Consider the following 25,051-nt stretch of genomic DNA (forward strand, 5'->3'; position numbering starts at 1 on the left):
TACTGGCAGGCTGATGTCACTGCAGGGGTATATATACTGTGACGTCAGTTTGCTTAAGAACATGCCATACTGGGTCAGACCAAGAGTCCATCAAGCCCAGCATCCTGTTTCCAACAGTGGCCAAACCAGGCCATAAGAACCTGGCAAGTACCCAAACGCTAAGCTTGATCTCCATCTGCTGGTAGACATGCATAACCCACTTGTTCTGGATTCATTTGACTGGATGCTAAGAAGTTGCTCCCTGCTGTGACTGAAAGTATACCGTAAGCAGGAGAACCACACACCATTCTTTGGATGAGTTACTGCTACATTTTTATATACCATTTTTTCAAAAAGCATTTGTGTAGCACTGTAAAATCATAGCAAAAATGTAAATTGTTTTGACTTGTTGGCTTTAGATTAAATGATTCTGCACATTCAGTAAATTGAAAATGGTTGATCTTTCTAACCCAAAGCAATAATTTTTAGCCTTACATTTAAGCTAGCCTTGATAATGCATCAAAACAAGATTTGTGGATTTATTCGGGATTACATGCAAGGCATGCACCACCATGGCTGCATAACGTCTTTTATTTGCATGGCTCCATTAAGTACCACTGCTAGTTACAATCATACTGTTCTCAGGACCGCCATCTCGGTGGGTGTGACCGGCACTGCACATCTCAAAGTGATTGAGAAGGGAAACAGGCTACAGGGGAGACAGCAGGGGCTGGTGTAAAACTGGCTGCATGGGGGAGAGGAAGGTAGTGCAGAGAGGTAGCGCTCAGCAGAAATAAAGGAAGCAATGGCTTGGGGGCAGGAAGAGAAGAGATGGAACAAGTTGGGAGAGAGCAGGAACAGCTTTGGTGGAGGAGAAGGCAAGACAGGCCTGGGGGTACCTGGAAAAAGAGAGTTTAAGAGACAAAAGTTTTTGCAAAAGAAAAGAAAGGGATAACATGTTTTCCCGAAGCTCTGCCGTTTTCACGGAAGACTCCGAAACAGATGGATTTTTCAAATTCTAAAAAAAAAATCAAAATAAAAAAAGTCCAACAACCGCAGCTAAACAGAAGATATTTTTTTTATCAGAAGTGTCAGAAAGAACAAAAAAAGAGAAAGAAGAGGGAAAAAGAAGTGGTGGTAAAAATCAAACTAAGTGAATGAATAAATAAACAACAGAACCAAAGCACCTCAGAGGAAGGGTTTATGACGGGGATAACAGACCGTAAATTATTTTGCCCATCTCCAGTCCCAGCCACATCAAATCGCATGACCGCAGTTAGAGCTGCAGCTTCCGCGGGTGCCTCGTACCTCGTGGGGTGGGGAGGGTGCGGCAACTTGCAAACGAAGCCTGGGGAGATACTTTGTCCTCGCAGGCTTTACCCCTTGTCTCAGAGTGGATCTGTTCTTTCACCTGGAAACCTGACGTGGGTACAAAGAACCCGCAGCCACTTGCATCCTGCTTTCTGTGTGGGTAGAACTCTGCTGGAGCAGCGGCGTAGGTGCACATGAGTAGCCTCCGTTTGCGCACGCGCTATGATGTATAAACATCCAAAGTACACAGGGACTTTTGGTCTCGTGCACACAAAAAAAGGGCGGGGGGTCTGGGGTGTTCCGAATGTGATCCGGACATAGGTGAAGTAGCAGTTATTTTGTTTTAAAAAATTCCACTATACATTAGCCAACGGGAGAGGAACACTTTGGGACCGAATGTGAACACTTACCTTCTCCTCTTTATCTGTTTTTCCTTCATTATGGTCTGTACTGGGCTTGTTTGTCTTATGACTCACGACGGAAAGCAGCTGCAAATATAAATATGCTGCATTGGAAAGAAGTATGCAGAAATATCCTGTGCCATGCAGCGAGTGGGTTCAGTGCTTTTACATGGCCTGTAATATACGGAGGAGCAGCCTAGTGATTAGAGCAGCAGCTGAGGACCAGGGGGGAGCCAGGATTCAAATCCTGTTCCTGCAGCTTGGGACCTTCAGCAAGTCACGGCCCCCCCCCCCTCCATCGCCTCAGGTACAAACGTCTATTGCAAGCCCTCCGGGGAAAGGGAAATTATCTACAGTACCTGAATGTAAAATGCCTTGAGCTACCAAGGAAAAGGCCTGAGCTAAATCTAAATAATTATACTGTCATCTAAAGCACTGTCGCCAAAACTTGCTGTGTAGGACTTTGCGTAGCGTATGCTTGACTAGAGTCATGAAATGACTTGGGTGCAGCCCCTGTGCATCATAACCCCACCTTAGCTTCTCAGGACACTCGATGATGCGCAGTAACGAGGGGCTCTAGTGACCTGGCATTTGGATGTCTGGGTCTTAAGCCCCTGCATAACCGTCTAGGAAGCCCCTGTAAGCAGAGGTCCTTGCAAACTATCAGGTGAATTTTCAAAGGAGTTACGCATGTAAAATGGTACATACTGTCGCAGGAACTTCCAAAAAAGACATTTATCCATATTACGTGCGCTTAATGCCGGTAAAACTTATTGACAATTCAGTAGCGCAATCTTTAAAAGCCCACTTATTTTACTTATTTATTTTATTTATTAACCTCGTATATACCATCGTCCAGACTGGCCATCACAACGGTTTCCATGCATAAAACATAAATAACAATAATTAACTAAAGAGCAATTATTCCTAAAATCTAATAACTAAAAACAAAATAAGATATAATAGGCAAATAAAACATAATAAAATACAATTGTATAAACATTTAAAAACTTAATTAAAATGCTATAGATTTCTCCCTTACAGTTAAGAATTAAGTGCCTCATATTATGTAAAAATATATAAGATACATAAAATCATATAAAATGGCTCTTAGTCACTTACACAGGTAAAGTCCATTTGCGCATGGAAAATCCAGTTTTAAGCATGTCAATGCTTTTGAAAATCAGGCCCCAAGTCAGGAGAAGTTCTCTATGAAGATCCAAGACCTAAGGCCTGCAGAAAAGAGAACCTCTCCCACTTGCTGTTTCTGAACCGGCATGGACGGCCCTTATACTCCTAGGCTGGGCTACCTTAATGTCCCTACGACAGTGGTGCTCATACCAAGCCCTTGAGGGCTGTGAACAAAATCGGGTTTTTCAGGAAAGCCCTGATCGATAGGCATGAGAGCTTTACTTGAACACCGCCTCCACCGTACACAAATCCATCGGATACACATTGGATTAGGGACTGCCTGAAAACCCGACCTGATTGAGACCCTCGAGGGCTGGGAGTGAACACCTCTGCCCTAGGAGGTCAAGGCTGTACCACCATCAGAAACTCCTCTCCCTAACGTCTACGTCTGCTGAATGTGAGCAAGCAGACCTCGAAATACTGGACACTAAGAGGATTGCAGGATCTCTTAGCAGGGAAACCTGGAATGCCTAAGAGATCTGAATAGGAGAAGGGATTCAGTCCACTGATGCAGATACCCTCAATATACTGCTGGGTTTGCAAGTTATGATAGGGGTTTTTGTTTCCCCCCCCCCCCAAATGGAGATCTATTTAGTGTATTTTTCTGGCTAAGTTTGGCATTTAGTCAGACACATGCTGGGATTTAAGTCACTTCAGTCTGACCGCCCCCTGACATAGCTAGGTAAGTTTTTAGCCGGATAACAAGTTATCTGACTATGTTCCGAGGCAGAGTGAAAAGCAGTCCTAAAGTTAGCCAGATACATTTATCCAGCTAAGACAGCCAGGCATATTCAGCAGTGCGCCCGTACCACTGCATATCCCACCCGGTGGCTGATTATGGACCTCAGTGGGTTTTTAGAGGACTAGAGTGTTGATGCATCCACAAATGTCTCACATTACAAATGTAAGGTGAAATATTCTGTGGACTGGACTTCGTAGCAAAGGCTGGACAAAGAGAGAGCAAGAGGAAGTCCTCTCTCACTCACCCTACCTAGCACAGAAACCCTCTCACACACATATATAAGCATCCTCTCTTATCTCCCTTTCACACGCACACACAAACCCCACCTGCCCCATCCCCTCTCTCTCAGCTGCTTCTCTGTGCCAATTCGCTTTCTCACGCCTGCTAGCCTCTGATGCTGACCCCCCTCTCTCCCTCCAGCCAATCTCCTCCTCACCTTCCCACACCTGTTAATACTCTTCCAAGATGATTTCCACCTCACCTCCTCAGCCCACTGTCCCCCCACAATCCACCATCCACCTCTCACCTCTCTACCCCCCAAGTCCATCCCATCTTCACCTTCACTGATCCCCATCAGCTAATCTTTCTCTCGGGCAACCCCCCCAGGGCCAAGCTAGCTGGCAGGAGGAGGAGGAGAGGTTCCTTGGACAGAGTCCTTTCTCCTATGCTGCCTGGGGCCACACTCCCAGTCTGAACCAGAGGAAGAGGATGTGGCCCAAGGAACTGCCTCTCTCCTCTTCTTACTGCATTCATTTGGGCAAAGGGAGGTCAGAGGCCCTGTGCGCTTATTCTTGGTTGTCCATCCCTGGTATCTCAGAATTTCATGGGAAATGAGCAATTCCACGGCAAGGACCAGATTTTGTGGCCTTTGCTGTGGTGTTGTGGGAAACCAGGGTCTCTAGCCAGGCATTTTACCGAGATTTGTACTACATAAAGCTGCTTTGCGCAGGCCCATGGGAATGGAGTAAAACAGCTGACTCCTGCTTTTATTTAGAATGATCCTTAATTCTCTGAAAAAGTGAACATCAAAAAAGAAACTGTAATCGTGGGGGATACACCAAGACTGGTCTGGGCTTAACTTACCCTTGGTGTGGGAGACAAACTCTGCACCACAAAAACGACAGGGTTTCCTGCATTCTTTATTGCTTCTACTGCTTCTTCATGCGTGGCATTTTGCAGGTCTACCCCAGACACCTAATACACACAAGCAGTTTATTGAAGCTAACTGGATGTTTAAATATGTTTTACACAGCAAAAAAAGCTAGCACGTGTCTACAAAGCGGAAATATACGGAGTGAAACCAGCATCATATTTTGCACAAGGAAGCCTGGATTCAGATCTCTCACTGACGCGCCATATGACCCCGGGAAAGTCACTGCACCCTCCACTGCCACAGGTGCAAACTTAGAGCCTGATTTACTAAGCCTTTTCTCCCATTCTGTGTCTATGGGGGGAAAATGCTTAGTAAAATGAGGCATTTAGACTGTGAGCGGAGAAATGTGTGTTTTACCTAGAATATTGTCTTTGGAAAGGCAAGCAACTAAATATCAAATCTCAAATCCACAATGACGATTTCCAATAAACTGCAAGAACCTTCCCTGCCTTGTTTCACAAAACACCGCTGTCATCTGAGTTGCTCTTGAAAGGATTCAGTGAATAAGGGCCAGCCCAATGCTACGCGCTGCCCCATGAAACACCGGGGGCTGATTCCCAAGTCTGGCACACTGTGGGGGTTCGAAGCCCCTGGGGTAAGAGCAGAGATAGGCAAAGCCAGTCGGGTGTGCAAGAAATCCATACTGGATATGCGCATGGGATGCACGTGCAAGCACTGCCTTCACTGAATGCAAATGCAGGTCGTGCATATTTGTTGTGAATATCCTAAAAATCCAACCGACTGGCAGCCCTCAAGGAGCGGAGTTGCCAAACCCTGGGTTAGAATTCCCAGCCATCACACAACCGCAACACCTAGAGGGCCGTATTGAGGGCACACACGTACGATCGAATATCACTGCTATGAAAGCTGGGATATATGGGAAAGGAAAGAAGAGATAAAAAGGGGGAGAAGGGGGGAAATCTGTTTGGACTTTTACAGCGAAGGTAATTAAAAGCAGCACGTGGGTGCCCGTATGTGTGTGAACGCACACACAAACGCACATACGCAGGAATTTTAAATCGTGTGTGCACAAGATTTAAAAATGTACCCACTGCACGTATGCGTGCTCCTAATTTCAAGCGGTTCGTGAGCAAAAATAGCTTGCTTATCTTCCTTAGGACTTTGTCGGCTTTAACGCACGCAGGTAAGCAGATTTTAGGAAATGCGCGTGAAGGGCATTCCCAGTTTTATCAGTTAGTCCACCTCCAGGTCATCCATACCCCTTCTGGTTCTTCAATCTGCATGCTCCCCAGTTTATCCAGACCCTTCACCCAGTTGCTTTAGGCCTAAAGAGAGATTAATGCAGACTTACAGCTCATCAAGAGCAGAAATAAATATGCAAGAATAAACAGTCCGCTGTGGCCCCTGGATATAAAATACAGATTTACATGTCTCAATACTGGCCCTGCCCAGGAACACCTCTGACACATCCTGACTCTGCCTTTTTTATAGTGTATTGAGTTGCTTGCGCACATACTGAGCCATTTTAAAACACGAGTTGCTTTTGCACACCCAAATACTCATGTATATAGGCCTTTTAAAACAAACAACTCTCTTAAAATTTACGCCAGTGTGCTTTAGTTGTATTTATTATTGTATTTTTATTATACCATTATTATGTTGTATTACACTGTACTGTATTTTATTTTAGTTATGTATTACTGTAACATAGTCATGACAGCAGAAAAGGACCAAATGGTCCATCCAGTCTGCCTATCAAGCTTTTTATGGTAGTATCTGCCGTGCAATACAAGATATCCCCATGTTTCTATTAAGGGTAGTAACAGTCGCTCCGTGCAGTTATTCCCAAGCTTTATGATAACCCATAAAAAAATGTACTGCTAGCAACATTTTTTAACTGGGTGATGAGCTTTCTTGAAAATTCAGACAGTGCTGTTTGATGTGCTTTGGTTATGGTCTTGGTTGTAGAAGCAGTCCTGTGCTTTTTCCCGTATGTCTATGTATCAGTCCCCAGACCATAAAAGTCAGGCCCATGTTGGTTGTCATATGAATCCAATTCCTCTCCCCCCCCCCCCCCTGCCAAAGCAGAAAGCGATGTTGCAGTTGCGTCAAAAGCATCAAGGCTTCTTGGTTAAGAGTAGTAATCCCTTGCCTTCTGTTAGGGTAGTAACTGCTGCTCCATGCAGGTTACCCCCATGCTTATCAATTCCCTAGAGACCATAAAAGTTGGGGGCCCTCATCGGTTGATGTCTGAATCTAATTCCCCTTTTCCCCCATGCCGTAGAAGCAGAGAGCGATGTAGTTTTAATGTAAATCACATTGATCATTTTTTGGATTTGAGGTAAATCAAGAAACCAATTAAAGTAAACTAGAGGCCATTTCCAACTGAGCTGGGAACCCAAAGGAGACAGCAGACACTGGTGAGCAACTGAAAAATGTATAAAAAGAATGCAGAGTCATAGAAGGCTTGAATAAGGAAAGCGCTTATAAACTGGCTGATATAGATCCTATATTATTTCGCCACTTACCTCTAGTATTTTATCTCCAGTTTTCAGAGCTTTGGTCATTCCTGCTGGACTTTCCTCCAAGACATGCTTGATAAAGATTCCCTTCAGCTCCTCGCCATTCTTCAGGCGTTTGATAACAGTTTGTCCACCGACAATACTGATACCCAGCGACACACAAGGCTCCTTCCAGATTTCAACTCTGTCAAAAGGAATTAATTTACTTCACAGTGTGCCAATGAAGCAGGAAACACTGTCCGCGTTGGAGTTTATCTGTTCCCTGACAGATCTTCTCCACAGTTTCTACGTTCTAACCACGGTTTATGAAAAATGTTGGCATAATGGAAAGCCGATCAACAAACATTTGTTTTGACGCAAGTTTCCAGAAAATGCATTAACTCCCATCTCAAGACAGAAACAAATCTCCGCACATCACCGCAGTGTATGCCTGGTTGAGCTCTAAGACAGCACCAACAGGATGTGAACAGATCAAATAATACAGAGAGGGAAAAAAAAAAATGGCGAGGTTCAGACTTTGAAATTTTTAACCCCTGGGCAGCAATGAGACAAAAGTAATAAGAAATGCAACTCACGTCCGTGCAGGACTCCAGTGACTGAAAGTGGGAGTCTCTTCTCCCTCTCCTTCTTCTCTCTCTGGTAGTTCGCTAGTTAACAAAGCAGAAACCATAATGTTACCAACCACCAACATTCATACTCAGCTACTACTTGCACCAATATAGAATGAAAAAGCACAGAGTTTCACTGAAAACACCGTCAAACAGAATTTCCAAGTGGAAAGTGTTAAGTCTCCAATGAATGTTACTGAAATATTAACTATATAAAAAATAAATATGAAGGTACGCATAAAACACATCCTTGCAGGCAGCACAGGGTTTACACACAGCAGACCGTGTTTCCCTGATTCGGTGAATGAGAAAAGCCCTGGCTCAACAGGGCCATCAATTACATGCTCAGGCACATAGAAACCACAAATCTTGCATAATTTGGGGTCATTTTGGATAGGCCACAGGTGAACTTTTTAAAATTAATTTGAGAGGACACATCATCACAGATGTTTGTTGTTTGCGATAAGATATTTTAATATAAGATATTTACAATATATGCAGTAGCTGTATATATTGTATATTTGTATATAATTAACTTCTTCTATCTCTCTTTAATTCCTCCACCCCAGTTCAATAGCCCTTGTTAATTGTAACTGCATCTCTTCATCACGTTTATTTATGTTCGTTGTTGTATTCATCGCACCCCTGTTTTTTATGTAAACTGACATGATGTGAATTTTTCATGAATGCCGGTATAAAAAAACCTTAAATAAATAAATAAAATAAAATATTTGAAGATGCACTTAGTGCAAGGTCAGTACGCTGCTCCAAAAGTTGGAAAAAGACATTCCTGTTAGCAAATGGAAACACAGGATGTACAGACTGGTTAACGACGGACCAAAGGGCTATAAGCCTTTCATCTGAAATTGTCTATTAGTAAGCAAATCATATCACGTACGGAGAGCAGATCAGCTATCATTTGCAGTTCTGACTGTCTCTCTAGTGCTATCATGAAGCAAACACTTGGAAAAGTAGTTTATAGTCACATGGACTTTTCACGGAAGTGTTCACGCCAGGTGACAAAGTTTTCTTGAATGTTTGAAAGAATGCGTCATACTACTTAGCACAGAGGCAGGTAAACGATGGCCTATGGGACATCAGCTGGGTCTCAGACTCCAGTGGCAAGAGTATTTCACTTCTGGCTGGATGAGACATCATCAGGTCATTGGATCTCCATGGGGACTGCCTGCCCACCCTTCAGACGTTTACACATTTGTGAAGAAGTGGAGTCCCCAGAATCTCATTGTCCCCTCCTTCACCGACAGGACCCTCAATATGGCCAAAGGGGATTCACTTGGTGGGAAATGACCCACTGCATAGTGTAGTCATTGAATGAACTTTGGGGGAAAAGGACTGCAAATAAATGTTAGTTGGTTCTAGGCTCCTAGACAGTGTTGAATGACTTTCTTATATGATCAGAAACATCTCTGCCTAGCTAGCGGTTGTGAAACCAACTATGCACAATCTGTATTCTTTTTCTGCATCGCTGTTGTATATTGGTTGCATGGTAACTGTTATATTAGCTTTATTGTGTGACTAAAAAAAACCCATCTCTCACAGCACCCGCTAAACATGTAGGGACAATTTTCAGAAAGCCTGCGGAAGTTGCAGGTCTGCAGATACAAAGTATTGCACTAGGAAAGAGTTTCCATTGTACAGGACATTACAGGCTCATATCTCATTCAGCAAGTGACTTATTAGCTGGAAGCATTATGGTACTTTCTTTTCCATCAGTCATACAGGATGTGCTGAGGGACAGTAGCCAACTATGCCATCCACAAAGAAAATGACTCGCCTGCATATAAGACAGAGTTAAAGGCAGCTGTATCTCAGCTCACCCACAGAGACCAGCTGGAAAGCATTACTTATAAGCTAACCCTTACAAGTGTACCATGGCAACAAACATTCATCTACCTGACGAAGGACTTCAACAAAAATAGAGATGAAACAGGAGGTTCAGTCCCTCTTCTACATCTAAGTAAATCTAACAATTCCATGTTTGATAAGCAGAGAGGATAAAAAGTCTGATCATATCGCCTGTCCCCCTGATCTTATAGTATGGGTGGCAACCAAAGCCGGGCAAGTCATGAGCTGTATTTTTGGCTCCGTGACATCAGATATGGGCATTTAAGTTTTGCTCTTAAGTTCTGTTTCATTTTATTGTGATTATTTTATGGTATTTGATTTTACTTGTTTTATGTTTGTTTTTATTTAAGCTACAGATTATTGATTGTGTGATTTGAATTATGTTTTATGCAAAAACTATGGGCTGTATTGCAACACACTCAGATGGCTGTTGTTGCCATATTCAAACTTCCTTTTTCACATTGACATCACTTCTAAAAGTGGGGATGTAGAACAGCTTGGAGATCAATGGAGTGGTTCTCAGGGAATCTTTAAAAACTCCCACATGTATTTGTTCACGATTTCCTATGGGGAAAGTTCAACAGTCTCAAGTTCCTATCGTTGGATGAACTCTCCAGAGACTTTAATCTACTATGCAATGCCACTGTACCTTTAATAAACGCCAAGTCGAAGGCTTGCAAGCCAGAGATCTGACCCCAGATAGTAGCTGCCTTCCCCTGCAGATCTCCCAGTTTAACATCAAGATCTTGTAGCTTAGGTTTATCTTCAGAGATAAATGTACACAATTGAGAAATGGAATCCTGAAGAGTTCTCTCAGTTCTGTCTCTATCTGCCATATATCCTCCAAGGTGATGTTCTTCGGTCAACCCAACGTGGCTCCAACAAGTCTTAACCAGTATCCCAGCCAGAGGGGTGGGCTCCACTTTTGGCAAAGGGACCCCTCCAAAAAAGGGAAGGTACAGAACTTCAGTAGCACTAGAAATGATTCCTCACCCGGATGCCCGGCTTCCAAGAAGGTGCCCAACACCTCAGGAAGCAAAAGAGAAGGAAAAATAAAACATTTCCTAACTACCCTGAAAAAAATTAAGACTGCAGGAGATGCACCCTACCACCTGCTGGAGTCAGAAAAATACTGAGGGACTGCAGGTGGCCCTCTCATTATGTAGCAGTGCCCAAAGTTCTAAGTGTTCTCTGACTCCACCTGCTGGTAGGGATACACAACACACTTTTCTGGACTGATCTGGGTATGTTCAGGAAATGATTCCTCACCAGGAAGGTTTCCCCACCCCACTAATCCATGCACAACTGCAGTCCCTGGCATTTCTGATGCCTCCCTACTTCCTTTGCCATTCTCCCCAGCATAAGAGCCCATTGCAGGGATTTTCCCAGAAGTAAATTCCCCACTGCTAGAGTCAAACTGGCAGGGGAGGGGGTGGGACGAGGGGAAGGAGACATCAAGCTTAGAGAGGTTAACCACTGGTTACGCCTCACAAAAAAAAAAAGACGCCTTTTGTTAGATGCTAAATCCCTGACACAGCAAAACTGTCAGACTAAGTGACTGGTCAAGGATCCCCCATGAGAATCTTATGCTTTCCTTTCCTCTTCACCATTGCAAGGGATCTCTAAATTCACCACAACACTAGGAAGAGAGTCTGCTCTCAGCCACCATGCTGATTCTACCCTCTCCTGAAAAGTCTAATGTGATCAATCTTGATTTTCAAAAGGCATGTAATTCCAATTAAAGCTGCTGATATTATATTTTATCTCAGTCATATCAAAGATCACATAAAAGTGCTCAGAATAAATTATCTTAAACTATTTCTATGCTCTAAACATAATGTAATATAAACATTTGCCAACTCTGTGCTAGCAATTCTAATTTTATCCAGTTTACAAAATGTATTTTATTCACTGCAATTTTTTAATCCCCTCTCCACTGCGCCACGTGATGTGCAAAACCCAATCCAAAATACATAAAAAATATACAATAAAACACAAAAATAAAATATATTATATAATAATCAATAAATAAAAACCAATATGAGGTAAAACTGAACAATAAAATAATCCCAGAACAAATAAAAAGGCAGCAATAGTGTGGGATGGAGGGGAGGGCAGAGAGAGGAGGAGGTTAGAGGAAGGGCTGGGACGTAGGAAAGGTTTTTGTAGTTTCTAACCCCAGCTTTGGCACCAGTTCTCTGTGATCTTCTCCAAGCTGGCCCAACTCCTCTTGCATCAATTTTCCTTACTGAAAATGGGTGCTAACAATAACTGTAACAATTTAGATTAACACTGTCAGCATAATGTGTGATAGCAACTATTCCCATAGAATTGAAAATTGTGCTGCCTGAGAAGCCAATACATTTGTGTTCATAAGGTGTTTTGAGATGCACACAAAGCACAGGTATACAATAGATCTACCTGCTCTGAAAAAGAAAATAGCAGAGGAACGTGAAGCCTACCTAGATAAAATGGCTCGGGGCTGGACAGAGGACGTGGCTTTTGCAGATTCCTCGCTCCTGGAAACATAATAGTTTTCTTCCTCGTGGTCTGTGTCTCGTTCAGCAGCCGCATCGGGGTCAAAAATCAAGCCAGGGCCTTTCAGCTCGCTCTCAATGCCTGAACAGTACATATGACGAGAAAAGTGAAGAGAAACTTATCGTTATGTGCCTAACGTCCATGGACACCCTACCAACCCTTCAGCTTCTTTTGGTTACAATTCATTTTCTGTGGCGCTCTGGAGAATAGCATTGTTAGGATGTGTATGCCTTTTCTGATATCCAGACCTCACTGGGAAGCAACCTACTTTTAGCCGCATCCGGGAGGTGGTGCTCCTTGGGGGGGGTGGACGGAATCGGAAAACACCACAAGTGAACGGCATTTCCCACTCTGCGAGCGTTAACTTTCCATGGCAAAAGTTAACCCACAGAAAAAACGGGTGCCATATCCATGGTTACTTTGCAACCGCAGCAGCTTTCAAAGTCAGAGCATGAGAGCAACCTTCATTTTGAGAATTCGTGCGAAGCCCAGAAGTGAAATGCAAGTGCAGTCACGGTCCTGGTGCATGCTAAAAAAAAAAAAAAAAAATAGAAAAAGGAACCCCCAGAAACATGAAATTAAATATCCAACGGTCTTCGCTAAAGGAGGGTACTGACAGTGTTTAGCTTAGAAAACTCCACCAAACTAAAACGATTCAAGGTTTGAAATCCGTCTTGGCCTTGTGGAGCCCTCTTGCTCGCCAGCAGCATGGCCCACGAGACTAACTCTGTGCCGCTTACGAGCAAGTGCGATGCCTGCCTGAAAACACAGAGGTCCCTGTTCCAAAGGACCTCTTCGGGAGTGAGCTGGACAAACCTCCCTGAGTCTTGAATTTCCCACCCCGCCGAATGCATGCATTTTAGCTTGGGAAGTTAATATTACCCCACTAAAACTCGGCCGGATAAGAAAGAGGCAGTGGATTGGGGGAGGGGGGCGGAAGGGTGTTTCAGGTGGCACAACTTATGTTTATACAGCTAGAGCTGAATATCAGTGATAGCTGGATAAAGTTATCCAGCTGTCAGGAAAAAACTACTGTCCTAAAGTTAACCGCATAACATTAACATAAATATAAATATATATATATATATATATATATATATATATATATAAATATATGTGGGAGCCCAGCAGTGGCCCCCATCTCCCCCCTTCCTCTCACCCACTATGATAAGAAGAAAAGCAGCATGGGCTGAGCAGCACAACCCCTCCCATCCCCCAAGATATTGTTAAAAAAAAAAAATAATAATAATAATAATAATAATAAAAAGTCACACAGCCCAGCTACCCGATCCTTCCCTCCCCTACATCCCTATCCCCCACCCCCAAACCCCCCCTGTACGGGACAGAATTTAAAGAGGCTCTTTCCCCCTCCTGCTCTGCTTAGTGCCCCATCTGACAGCCACTGACGGGTAACTGTGCTTGGGCTGACAGCTGAGGCGGGGCAGGATGAGTTAAGAGCCTTTCCTCCCCCGGGGGAGACTTTTCAAAGTTTGGGGGTGGAGAAATAAAGATTTGTGACGTGGGGAAGGGGGGGGAGGGGTTGGTGCTCGCTGGGCAGTGCAGTTTCTTCTTGACAGCGTCTTGAGGGATGGGGAGGTGGGGCTGCACGGCCCGTGCTACTGTTTGTTACAATATTGAGGGAGGAGGGAGATCAGCTGCTGCTCTGCTGCCGATTTATTTGTTTTAGGGTTGTTTTTGTTTTGTTTGTGGTTTTTTTTGGGTTTTTTTAACAATATTCAATAAATCAGTTAGTGGAAAGGATACTTAGGTAACTTTAGCCATGTATATTCGGCAGGAGACTTAACTGGGCACTTTGCTGCTCCCCAGGCAGGCCCGCCGCCAGCGGGTAATGCAAACTGTGCAATTGCACGGGGCGGCACCGGGAGCAGGGAGAGACCTGTGTTACCGCCGGTGGACCCCCATCCCTCCGGCGATGGAAGATTTTCACTTTTTCTGCCGCCGGTGGATCGGGTCCCACCGGCGGCAGAAAAAGCAGGAAGCGGTTTTGTACTGGGGGGGGGGGGGGGGGGGGGGGAGGGGGCGGGGAGGGCGCGTCACTTTGCTCGGCAGGGCCGTGGTGCAGCTCATCCCACCACGGCCTGAAGAAAAAAAAATTCACGTCCAGGTGCCCCTCTTCCTTCCTGCCTGCTCGACCCCGGAAGAAAAGCATTGACGGAGCTGCGCGGATGGAAGGAGGAGCATCGACCGCATGCAGAGGAGCAGTAACAAACGTGGCAGGAGCCACTGTGGATCCCACCTGATGGCGGCCCGAGAAGATCAAGGCTGCTGCGGAGCCCATCCCGCGGCGACCTGCGAAGAGGCGGCCAAGAAGTCAGAGAGAGGCTGAGGCCCTGTAGTGTGTGTGAGAGTGAGTTGAGAGACTGTGTGTGGGAGTGAGAGCCTGTATGATTGGAGAGTCAGCAGTGAGAGCATGTGTGTGTGTGTGTGTGTGTGTGAGATTTTTAAAGTTTGTATCACTGAAGGGAGCTGGGCATTTTTTGGGTGGACCTGGGACAGAGAATGAATGAACGGCAGGTGGGGGGGGGGGGGGGGGGAAGCGAGCAGTATAATAATTGTTCGCACAGGGCAGCAAAAATCTAGCACAGGTCCTGTCCCCAGGTTAATCAGTATAGAGCTGTCAGCTTACAATCCCCCTCCACAAAAAAAGCTGAGGCTCATTTAACACAAAACCTCCAAATGTCTATTTCCTACAAATCTATATCGAAAGAAGCAGATCCATCTAGCTGATCCAAAAGTGAGCCAATACGAAATGTTGCCTGCAGGTGTGCATCGCTAAGTTACAGCCCTGTGTTATATGGGGCAGATTTTCAAAGGGTTACACGCTTATATTACGCGTATAACCCCCAAAACCCGCTCCTGCGCACGCCGAGCCTATCCAGGGGCTTGAAAAAAAGGGGCGGGGAGTAGGCAGGGCAGGGGCGGGACTGAGGCCTCCGGCACAGCGGCCGTGCTGGGGGATCATGCGCTGGCACACGCAATCTACAGGAGGCAGACGTAAATAAAAAAATAAAGGTGGGGGAGGGGATTTAGGTAGGGCTGGAGGGCGGGTTAGATGGGGAAGGGGGGGGCGGAATATTGTAGCGGCCTCGGAGGTAACTGGAAAAGCCATCTTGCGCACGCCGACCCCAGATTTTATAACATGCGCGCGGCTGTTCGCGCATGTTATAAAATCGGGCATAGATACGAAAATCTGGCTCTATATGTTCTGTGGAAGGAATAAATAATCAAAAGCCAGCTGCACTGTTAGTTCAGGGATCTCTTCCAGCCACTAATGCCTCCTGCTCCACTTTAACCCCAGTCAAACCTGAACGGAGTGGCTCCAGGAGCACAGGCTCCACAGGGGATCCAAAATACCACCAGGAAGGAAGCAGAGAGCTCCTGGCGTGTATCTGCAGTTCTGGACTGGATATTTTCTCCTGCCTAGGGTGTGCGCTTTATTAATACAGCTTCATACACCCATGGCACAGGAAAAGGGAATCAAGCAGAATCTTTCACCTTTACTAGCTTGCAAGATTCAAGTGCGACTTTTAGAAAGCAATACATAATGTCAAACTGGGCAGCATTTTTACTACTACTGTCATCTCACAATCTTCTGTAATGTCAAATTATGCCACTCCACCGATAACACTGGTTTTGTTAGCTCGAGGTCATGCCTATATTTGCTGCGGCTCCCAAAGTATCTCACAGAGCTGACCAAAGCTTAAAGACCTTTGGTTTTGTATCCCTGCCTGTCGGGACTTAAGAGCTGTGCGAAGTATTTCAGATCCATTGCATCCTTTTGCAGTAGCTCTGCCTCCCGCTCACATAAAAAAAAAAACAAAAAACTGATATTCTTGGGTATGATGAAGAGGAGGAAACAGCAGACTGGGCCCTGTTGGCCCTTTTCTAGAGTTCTATGATTTTACAGAAACTGCGAAATGTTCAAAAAGAAGAAAAAAAAAAAGACCATTTGATAGAATAAATATCCAAGTAGTTTTTTACTCTTCTACTATTCTCCTGCTTGTGGCAAATTTGAATTAGCTTGCAAGTAAAATGTATGGCTGTACTAATATGGCCAACGGCTGTCCTAACATATTAAAGTTCATTCGTTACACCAACATAGGAAATTTAACAAAAATGAGCATATAACAAAAATATTTTGTACATAAACCAGGGAAAAAATGATAACCACACTAATTTCCATTCTATTTTGTGACTTTTTCCCAGTCCTAGTAATAGAGGTTCAATGTACAATGAAGGTTTAAATGGCTTGGTTCAGGTTAAGGGCTAACCAGCCACGAGACACTTGAACTGGTGGCCACAGGTCTGTGCTCTGACAATCAAACTTCCAGTTCTGCTGGAGCGGGCCGAAGTCGAGACTGCACTGGGGGAACCGTGCTTGAACAGCAAGGAAAGATTTTCGCCAAACAGTTTAGGGTGACGTGAGGTCCGTTTGGCAGCGGACCACCGGACCGTTTTTTCCACTGCTATGGTTTCGGAAACATTTAAGTGAAAATTGTCACTCGGCTTTTAGAAAACAAAAATCAATCCCGTCGAGTCTCAGCGTAAAAAAAACACAAGACCGTGCAAACCAGTAACAGACTTGCCTGTCACAATGGAGACGTGCGTTCCAACACCACAGAGGTCCTCTATGCGGTCAACGGGTTCACTAGAGGTTGCGGAGAAAGGTGACCTTGCATCAGACGACTCTTCAAACTAAAAATAAAAAAAGATATGGGAAAATGTCTCTGCTATGGTTATTGCATATGACATTAGCATCTGTTTAGTGCTCAAAAGCAGGCGCTGATTGTATAATACATCTTGCAATTTTTCTTGCTCACAGGCTTGGGATAAAAGGTGCAATGGGAACACTTTTGCAGGATAAAATGCAATGAACAAAGTAAATTTATTTTTTTTTTTTACACTTTATAAAAAGATAAAACACGCTAATCGCTATAATATGATGGTACAAGCATGGCTGTTCCCACACCTAATGGTGCTTTAAAGTAGAACTGCAGAAGGTACTGGCAGGCAGTGAGAGGAATTCAAAGGCTCAATAGACCTTTTGGCTGGATACACCTCAGGGAATTCTGCACCAGCAAAAGAAAAATAATGCACCAAAAAAAATCAAACTCATGGTTACATAAAAATAAATTAATTTAGCCAAAACTACTTAGTTCTCAATTTAAATCAGTGCGTCCCTGCCCTCTCCTAGACACACAGCCAGTCAAGTTTTCACGATTGCCATAATGAATATGATTACCATAGATTTGCAAACACTGGTTCTCCACTGTATGCAAATCTATCTCATGCATATGCATTGTGGATATCCTGAAAACCTGACTGGCGAGGTGTGCCTCCAGGAGACTGGGACACACTGGTTTCAATAAATTACTTTCCTGAAGTGACAAAATCCTCTGCCAAGGTATATCCCAGTTAGGGTAATAACTTGCTGCATAATTCTCCAGGGTGCAGTGGCTACAATGAGTTAAAAATGCAACAACCTCTGACCTTTAACCAAAAATAGACTTTTTTTTAAAGGGGGAAAACAAGCTATTTTTTGGCAGAAAAATTTATAAAATAAGAAATGAGAATCAGAGGCAATAAATAGTAACAAAGTGCAAGAAAGCATGGAATAAGCACAGAGGATCCTTAGCTGCAAAGAAGAGAAAGGCAAGCCTGAAATCAAATGGGTCTACGGCATTGCAACAGGAACACATTTGGCCAGACTAGACGGGCCTTATGATCCTTATCTTTTGCATTATTTTGAGTTTCTATGACAGCAGGTATTAGGAAAAGAAATGTTGAAATCGTTTTTCCAGCAACTTTTCCCTGATATGATTCTAAGAAATATGTTTCACCACCGTTTGTTTACATTTGTTCAATAGTTTCTGGAGTATTATGGGTGAGCTGTTATAGGGTTTAAGCTTCCTTTCATGTTAATACAAACATTAGGATGGGCTAAATCAGCCTGGCTGAGGAGTATGCAGGTTTGATTCATGGCAAGAGGGAAGTTCCTAGCCAGAAACCATATCAACAAAGTACACTGCAACGGGAATATGCCGTGCCTTACGATTTTCCTAAGGTACACTGGTGAGAAAAAAGGTAACATTTGCCTAGGGTGATGCCACCAGTCACCAACAGCAAAGCTGGGGTCATAAAATATATCTCTTTCCTACTACAATGGGAAGCAGTGGGTTTTACAGAAAAAAAAAATGACCTCTCTATACATTTTTGTGGGTAAGTACCTTCCCTGGTGATTGTGCCTTGTAGCACGAGAGGGTGGACATCAACTTAATCCCCCTCCTGGCGAGGGCCTGGGCTTTATGTGGTGACAGTCTTGCTGTCTCAAAGAGAAGGTGATGAAGCCTGGCAGAATATTTTAAAATTAAACCTAGGGCACTGGATCCCAGAGCACGCTTTGATCTGAACAAGATTCTTTTTACATTTCTGGGAACGTTTTATAAGCGAATTTTGTTGGCCCAACCTACTTCTTCCCTTATTTGTTGCCCTTTTATACCGCAGTCAAACCCTACGATGGGAGTTTGTTGTGGTACGAACCCTTACCAGTTCTCTCTCACAAGTGTACTTTGACTTTCGATCAATGTTTCCGCTCATCACGGGCCTGGATTCCGCCGGCTCGTCCAGCTCGGTTTCCTCGCTCCCCGCTGCCGTGTGCTTCAGCTTCTCGCCTGCAGCCGGCGACGTGCCCTTCAGCTGTACAACATATCTGCCGCCGTCCTGGAAGAGATCTGGGTCTGCTTCGTAGTCTTCATCGACAAACATTTCCCTCTCCCCTCCAATATCTTCTAAGTTGGGCTTCAAAAATTCCTGCATTTCCCACAATTCCTTGGTGCTGGCAGTTTTACCGCTGTGCTGATTGAACGGTCCGCCCATCTCCCGCAGCAGCAGCTCATCAACGAGTTCTTCTTTAAAATATGCGCGGTCTACAAATTCCTATACAAAAACAATACACACAACATTATGTACTTTATCCTCCACGATATACTTCAGATTTGAACATGGTCTGTGCCGAAAGGCATAGGTGTCGGTACATAGCACTAAGGAGGAGGAATAGCCTAGTGGTTAGAGCAGTGGACTATGAACCAGGAGACCAGGGTTCAAGTCCTGCTGTCGCTCCTTGTGACCTTGGGCAGGTCACTTTACCCTCCATTGCCTCAGGTACAAAAACTTAGATTGTAAGCCCTCTGAGGATAGGGAAATACCTACAGTACCTGAATGTAAACTGGTGTGATATCTCAATTGAGATGAATGTCAGTATATAAAAAAATAATAAATAAAAATAAATAGAGAGTAGTGTTACACAGCCAGAGGAGGCAAAAAAAACCCTTTTTCACTATTTATATAGTGTCCTAAAATAGGGTGCATTATAATGAATCCCAAGCAGGTACAAGTTCCCTTCTCCAAAGGGCTTCCAAGCTAGGCATGTACCTGGAGCAACGGGATACAAAACAAGACTCGCCAACGGTCTAAATGAATGTCAGTGGAAGAAGCAGGATTTGAACCCAGGTCTCCTTGTTTTATTTATTTATTTATTTATTTATTTAATAACTTTTATATACCGACAAACGTTGGGAACATCTCGTCGGTTTACATAGAACAGAACTTAGCAACAGGCTTTACAATTATTGCATAATTACATAAGGAACATTAAGAACATACAAATAACAGATTAGATTATACAAGCAGAAATTAGCAAAGTGGGATACGTGAATGAGGTTATCTAAACAGGGGGGGGGGGCGGGGGAGATTCTGATATATAGGAGGGTATCCATATACCCTCCTATATATCAGAATTCTGATATATAGGAGAATTCTGATATATAGGAGATTCTGATATATAGGAGGGTATCCACAATTAAAGTAAAGGATTGTTCCCAATCCTTTACTCTAATCCCTAGGCCACCCGCTCTCTGCTCCAGGTGTGGCAATGCTGGTTATCCTTTGATCTCTCTAGGACCCTATCAGACTTTAGCTCCAGGGGTTTAAGACCATGTTAGGGCCAATTAGGAACCAAGGAGGGAAATCACAGTTTCTTGCGCTGTCTTCAGATTATGAATAAAAATAACCATGTTTAAAAAATACTACTTTATAACCACAGACAGGCAACGTCTAAGCAGCGCTTTGTTTTAAAGGACCATTTTCAAAGTCCCTCACCTGGGTAAATTGTAGCAAAATTTACCCTGGTAAACTGGCCTCTCTGAAAGCTGTCCCGGGGGCCGGGGAGAGGGTGTGCCGGTCGAACAGCACATGCAGGTCTGATTTCCAAATCTCCATGCAGTGTCCTGCGTGAAAACTTTGCCAGCACACAGAGCAGGTGCAAGCCCACAGAGGCTCTGGACTCTTACAAGCAATGTTCAAGCGGAAACCACCCGCATAGGTCCCCTTTGAAAATTAGCCACACGGTCCGAGGTCCCAGCAGATTTTGACGTTACTAAGGCTATTTGAAAATTCTCTCTTTTAGGATGATCTCTGCAACACCGTGCTAAGTCCCGTCGCACCCGTATTTCATTTAATTAGAAATGGCTTCGTTTTCAGAGCCCTGCCGGAGGAAGAAAATTACAGAAGATGTCGCCAGAGGACGTGGTCAAGGCGACGAGCACAGCAGGGGGTTTAAAAGAGGTCCAGCCAAGTTTTACGGAGAAAAAGTCCACAAAACATTATTAGCCAGGTAGACCAGAGAAAGCTATTGCTATCCCGGGGAGCGAGTAACAAGAGATAGGTCTACTTTTTGGGGGGCCTGCCAGCTACAAGTGGCCTGGATTGGCCGCTGTTGGAGATCGGATGCTGGGCTGGGCGGACCTTGGTCTGACCCAGCATTGCATTTTTTACGTTATTTGAGGGAGAAGCGCGACCGGCAGAGAAGTTAACTATTCATTTCCATCTCTCCCTATAGCTGCAAGGATGACGTGCACGTAAAGAAAAATCTTTTTAAAAAAAAACCCACAAAAACAAAAAAGGATAGAGGTCACAAAAATAAAAAGTAACCACAGGCCAGCCCTGTGTTTCAGGCTGTAAAGATATTTTATGGCAGGGAGGAGACCGGAGTTTGAATCCTCCCATCCCAGGTCTGAGCATGCAAGTCCTGATGCTCAAGGTGAGGAGGGCACCGAAGTTTCTCCCCAGCCCTCAGGCTGGTAAGGGTCCCTTGAACTGTCTAGGCATGCCATCTGGGGAGGGGGAATCGGCAAAGACCAACAGGAAGAAAAAAAAAGGGGGGGGGGAGCAACAGCTAAAAAAGAGCACTAGAAAACTGATTTAAAAAAAAAATTCATAAAAAGGGCATGACCCCAATAACCTGTAATGCAGAAGAACCGTGAACATCTGTTCCGCTTGTCCTTCACAGTGACCACGAAAAACACGGCTCTAGTTGTGTCCTCGCTACACAGCACAAAGCTAATGTGGGAAAAACATGTGATCGTATGGAACGGGACGGTGTTGCTGTTATCTCTGTTTAGTTGTAAAGCCGGGTGTTGGTGTCCTATCTTTGACACTGGATTTTCAGGGCATCTCGGTGGGCGCAAGAGGAGTCGGACACTGGTTGCAGTCCATGAGTTCATGCGTGCAACTGTTGTGCCCACCTTAGAAATGTTTTTGTTCTGCATTGGATCCAAACTAACTTTTACCATGCCAGGGGGTGCACGCAGGTCCTGACAGGGGTATCTGGGGGAGGACTCACATATTCCACACATACAAGCATGCAAGTTCACTTTTTAGTTTTCTGTCCGATCCAGACCTGAGTTTTCAGGTCATGTCAGCAGAGGAGACAAAGTTTTTGACAGGGGTATTTTTTTAATCCGCTTATTCTATGAATAAACGTATACAATTAAGCCACGTAGTAACTTTTGTTCTGTATCCCCTCCCCCCAATTTGCACTGTCCCCAGGCATCTCACGGCTTCTTCCACTGCCCCTCAGCATCCATTCTCTCCTCCCACATCTTCCACCTGCCTGGTGGCTCTCTCCCCCCTCTATCTACAGCAGGGAATCCGGGGGGGGGGGGGGGGGGGGGACAAAGAGTGCTTGGGCCGCAGGAGGGGAGAGGGGTCGCTGCAGAGAGCGGCTTTGCTATCTTCTGTCCAGGTGCAACAGAGAGCAGCGCCGGGAGCTGGGGGGGAACTGCAAAGAACATTCGGCTCTCGGTTCCTTCTGCCGAGCTGCCGCAGTCCAGCCGTGTGCTCTTTAACGCAGCCGGGGAACAGGGACGGGGGTTCAAAACTAGCTTATGAACTTGTGCTGGAAACCGGACCAGCCTGACCAGATAAATGACCGGGCTGGCCGAATACTGGCTAGTAGGCCACCCTACCCCTAATATCCTGGTGGACCTTGGACCCTTAGGCTGCCTCCAGGACAGTCTCCTAAGCTCTGCCTGTTTCTGTGTTAAGAAAGGGCTTGTTTGTTTGTTTTTTTTCACGCATGTATCTCGCCGAGCTACATTTCTCAGAAGCCCCAGTCTCCAAGCAGGTTCCCTTCTTCCTTTCTCTCAGTGTGCCCTCCAGTGGTCAGATGCCATAATTCCAGGGATGGAACGGGCATTTTGTTACAGGAATAAACTGGAATACTCAATCACGAGATGTTAACACCAGAACATACTTCTTAAACTAGACTCGCTGCTAAGACAGTGGCTGTGAATCAATTTCAGGTTGGTGGTTGCAGCAAACCATCTGTAAAGGCCACAGGAACCTAGCAGGCCAGCTGTTCGGGCAACAGCCACACACTAGTGTTGGTAGCGACTTAAGATTATCCACACAGCTTTGTAGTTCGACACGGAAGGGAGTGGTGCTGGATGGGAAGTAAACAGGGGATCTGATATGCTCGTCCACCAAAGATGATGGGGGACAGAGGGGGATGCCAAAAAACTGTCTTGCAACTGAGGTATATACTTAGCAGAATGGCCAGGAATAACTGGGCAGACTGGATAGGACAAGTGGCCCCTTTTTTTGCCATCATCCACTAGGGATGTGCATTCAGCGGCCATTCGCTGCATTCATTTCCCATTACGTGCGTACTAGAATGACGTGTGCTTCTATGCATGTACTATACGTCTGTGAGGAACACGCATAACAGGAAATGAATGGCCACTGAATGCGCATCCCTATCATCAGTAGATATTACTATGATATATGCTAGCAAACTATATACTAAACAATTTTTCATTTTTCTGAAAGCTGACATCATTAGGCTGAGTTTCAAAGCCTGCCAAGAACTGCTTTATAAATTTTATGATTTGTGCTTGATTGAATTGTGTATTGCTTATAAATTGTATTTTATGCATTTGTTAAAAGCTGCTATGGGCAATTCGTTGGGATTGATAAGCTGGGGTATAAATGTAATATTTATTTATTTATTTATTTATTTAAGGTTTTTCTATACCGAATTTCTTGATGCAGATCAAATCAACTCGGTTTACATCGAACAAAAGTTTTAACAATAACATAGCCAATATAACACAAATATAGCAGGAAACTGCCTCGAAGATACATATATCTATTTTTTTAAGAGGTAGAATAGCATAAATATAGGGTTCTGAGAAGCAATACCATAAGAAAGATCCATCCTCCTACTACTACTCACAAGTAATATAATTTTGCTAAACCATGCTTAAAAAAAAATCTCATACCATATTAATACTCTGACTGGAGCAAGAACCACAGCACAAAGCCAGGAGATTTTTATGTTTATAGGCACCACCCGTGAACTATGTATTCTGAAGTTTCCCTCTTGCAAATAAAACAATGTGAAAGGGATGCATCAATATCTTGGGACATGGTTGTTTCTTCAAATAAGACTTGCAGGTCCTGACTCACTAAGGCTTATTTTTCCTAACCAGTGTATATGGGAAAAGACCTTGAAGAATCAGGCTCAGAGTGAAAATTTAAAGTGATAGAGAACAACTAAGGCATATATAATTCAAATAGTGCAATTTAATAAAGATAAAATTAACCTCTGATCACTATATAGACTCGCTATGGCCTGATTTAGAAAGGCATTATTCCCCCCATTCTATTTTTATGGGGAAAACATTTCTTAGTAAATTGGGCCATAAGTTTAACAAAATGTTGCATAATAATTTACTGTGCTGCACATAAATCTTAAGCAGTTTTATATTATTTTCAATACATAAATGGCAACACATTCTACATGCTACTCAAAATTAAACAATTCATACCATCCATTATTATTTAAAACAATATTCAATAAAAATTCATTGGAAGTACTAATAAGTCTTCGTGGATCACGAGCAACACGTAATAAATATTTAGGGCAGTCTTGACACTTCTGACAAAATAATGAAGTGTGCATTACATATATTATTTTGGGATTATGTTACTGATGCTTAATGCATGCTTTTTGCTGCTAGTTTTGTAACCAGGAGCAATATTTCCCATTGCTGTATAAATACTAAGAGTATTTTAACCCACTCAGGCTTCCATTAGTCATCACAATGAGCTTTAAATAGTCCAGATCTACCAAGCAACATATAACCCAAGTACCCACTTAGTGGCTCTACATTCTCTTCGGTCAGCTATCTGGGGTCCTCTTTACAAAGACCTGTACCCCCCGTTTATACCTGCAAAACAAACATTACATAAATCACAGCAATTCAGGACATTAAAACAAAATACCTTTGAGGCTTCAAGTATTTCTATCGGTTTTGAGGATTCACAAATGTCTTCCACGTCATTTTCATAAGTAAGGTATGGGCTCTTATCGTCCTTAGTTTCACCCTAAAAAGTAATGTTTAAACACTCAACACAGT

The 25,051-nt window shown here is 44.0% G+C and overlaps 1 protein-coding gene across 4 annotated transcripts in view; it reads right to left on the reverse strand.

Moving 5' to 3' along the window:
- The window catches only part of PATJ (PATJ crumbs cell polarity complex component), a 288,430-nt gene that overhangs the window by 154,616 nt on the left and 108,763 nt on the right, over positions 1–25,051 (reverse strand). For all 4 annotated transcript variants that reach the window (XM_029618990.1, XM_029618989.1, XM_029618987.1 and 1 more), the window contains 8 exons: positions 24,918–25,019; positions 18,840–19,229; positions 16,880–16,988; positions 12,197–12,353; positions 7,836–7,907; positions 7,267–7,444; positions 4,708–4,818; positions 1,701–1,778 (listed from right to left, as the gene is read on the reverse strand). In XM_029618990.1, coding sequence (XP_029474850.1) covers positions 1,701–1,778; positions 4,708–4,818; positions 7,267–7,444; positions 7,836–7,907; positions 12,197–12,353; positions 16,880–16,988; positions 18,840–19,229; positions 24,918–25,019 — 1,197 coding nt within the window. The remainder of the gene's footprint in view (positions 1–1,700; positions 1,779–4,707; positions 4,819–7,266; positions 7,445–7,835; positions 7,908–12,196; positions 12,354–16,879; positions 16,989–18,839; positions 19,230–24,917; positions 25,020–25,051) is intronic.

The sequence above is a fragment of the Rhinatrema bivittatum genome, chromosome 10 (genome assembly GCF_901001135.1).
Source record: "Rhinatrema bivittatum chromosome 10, aRhiBiv1.1, whole genome shotgun sequence".
In the NCBI taxonomy this organism is placed as follows: Eukaryota; Metazoa; Chordata; class Amphibia; order Gymnophiona; family Rhinatrematidae; genus Rhinatrema; species Rhinatrema bivittatum.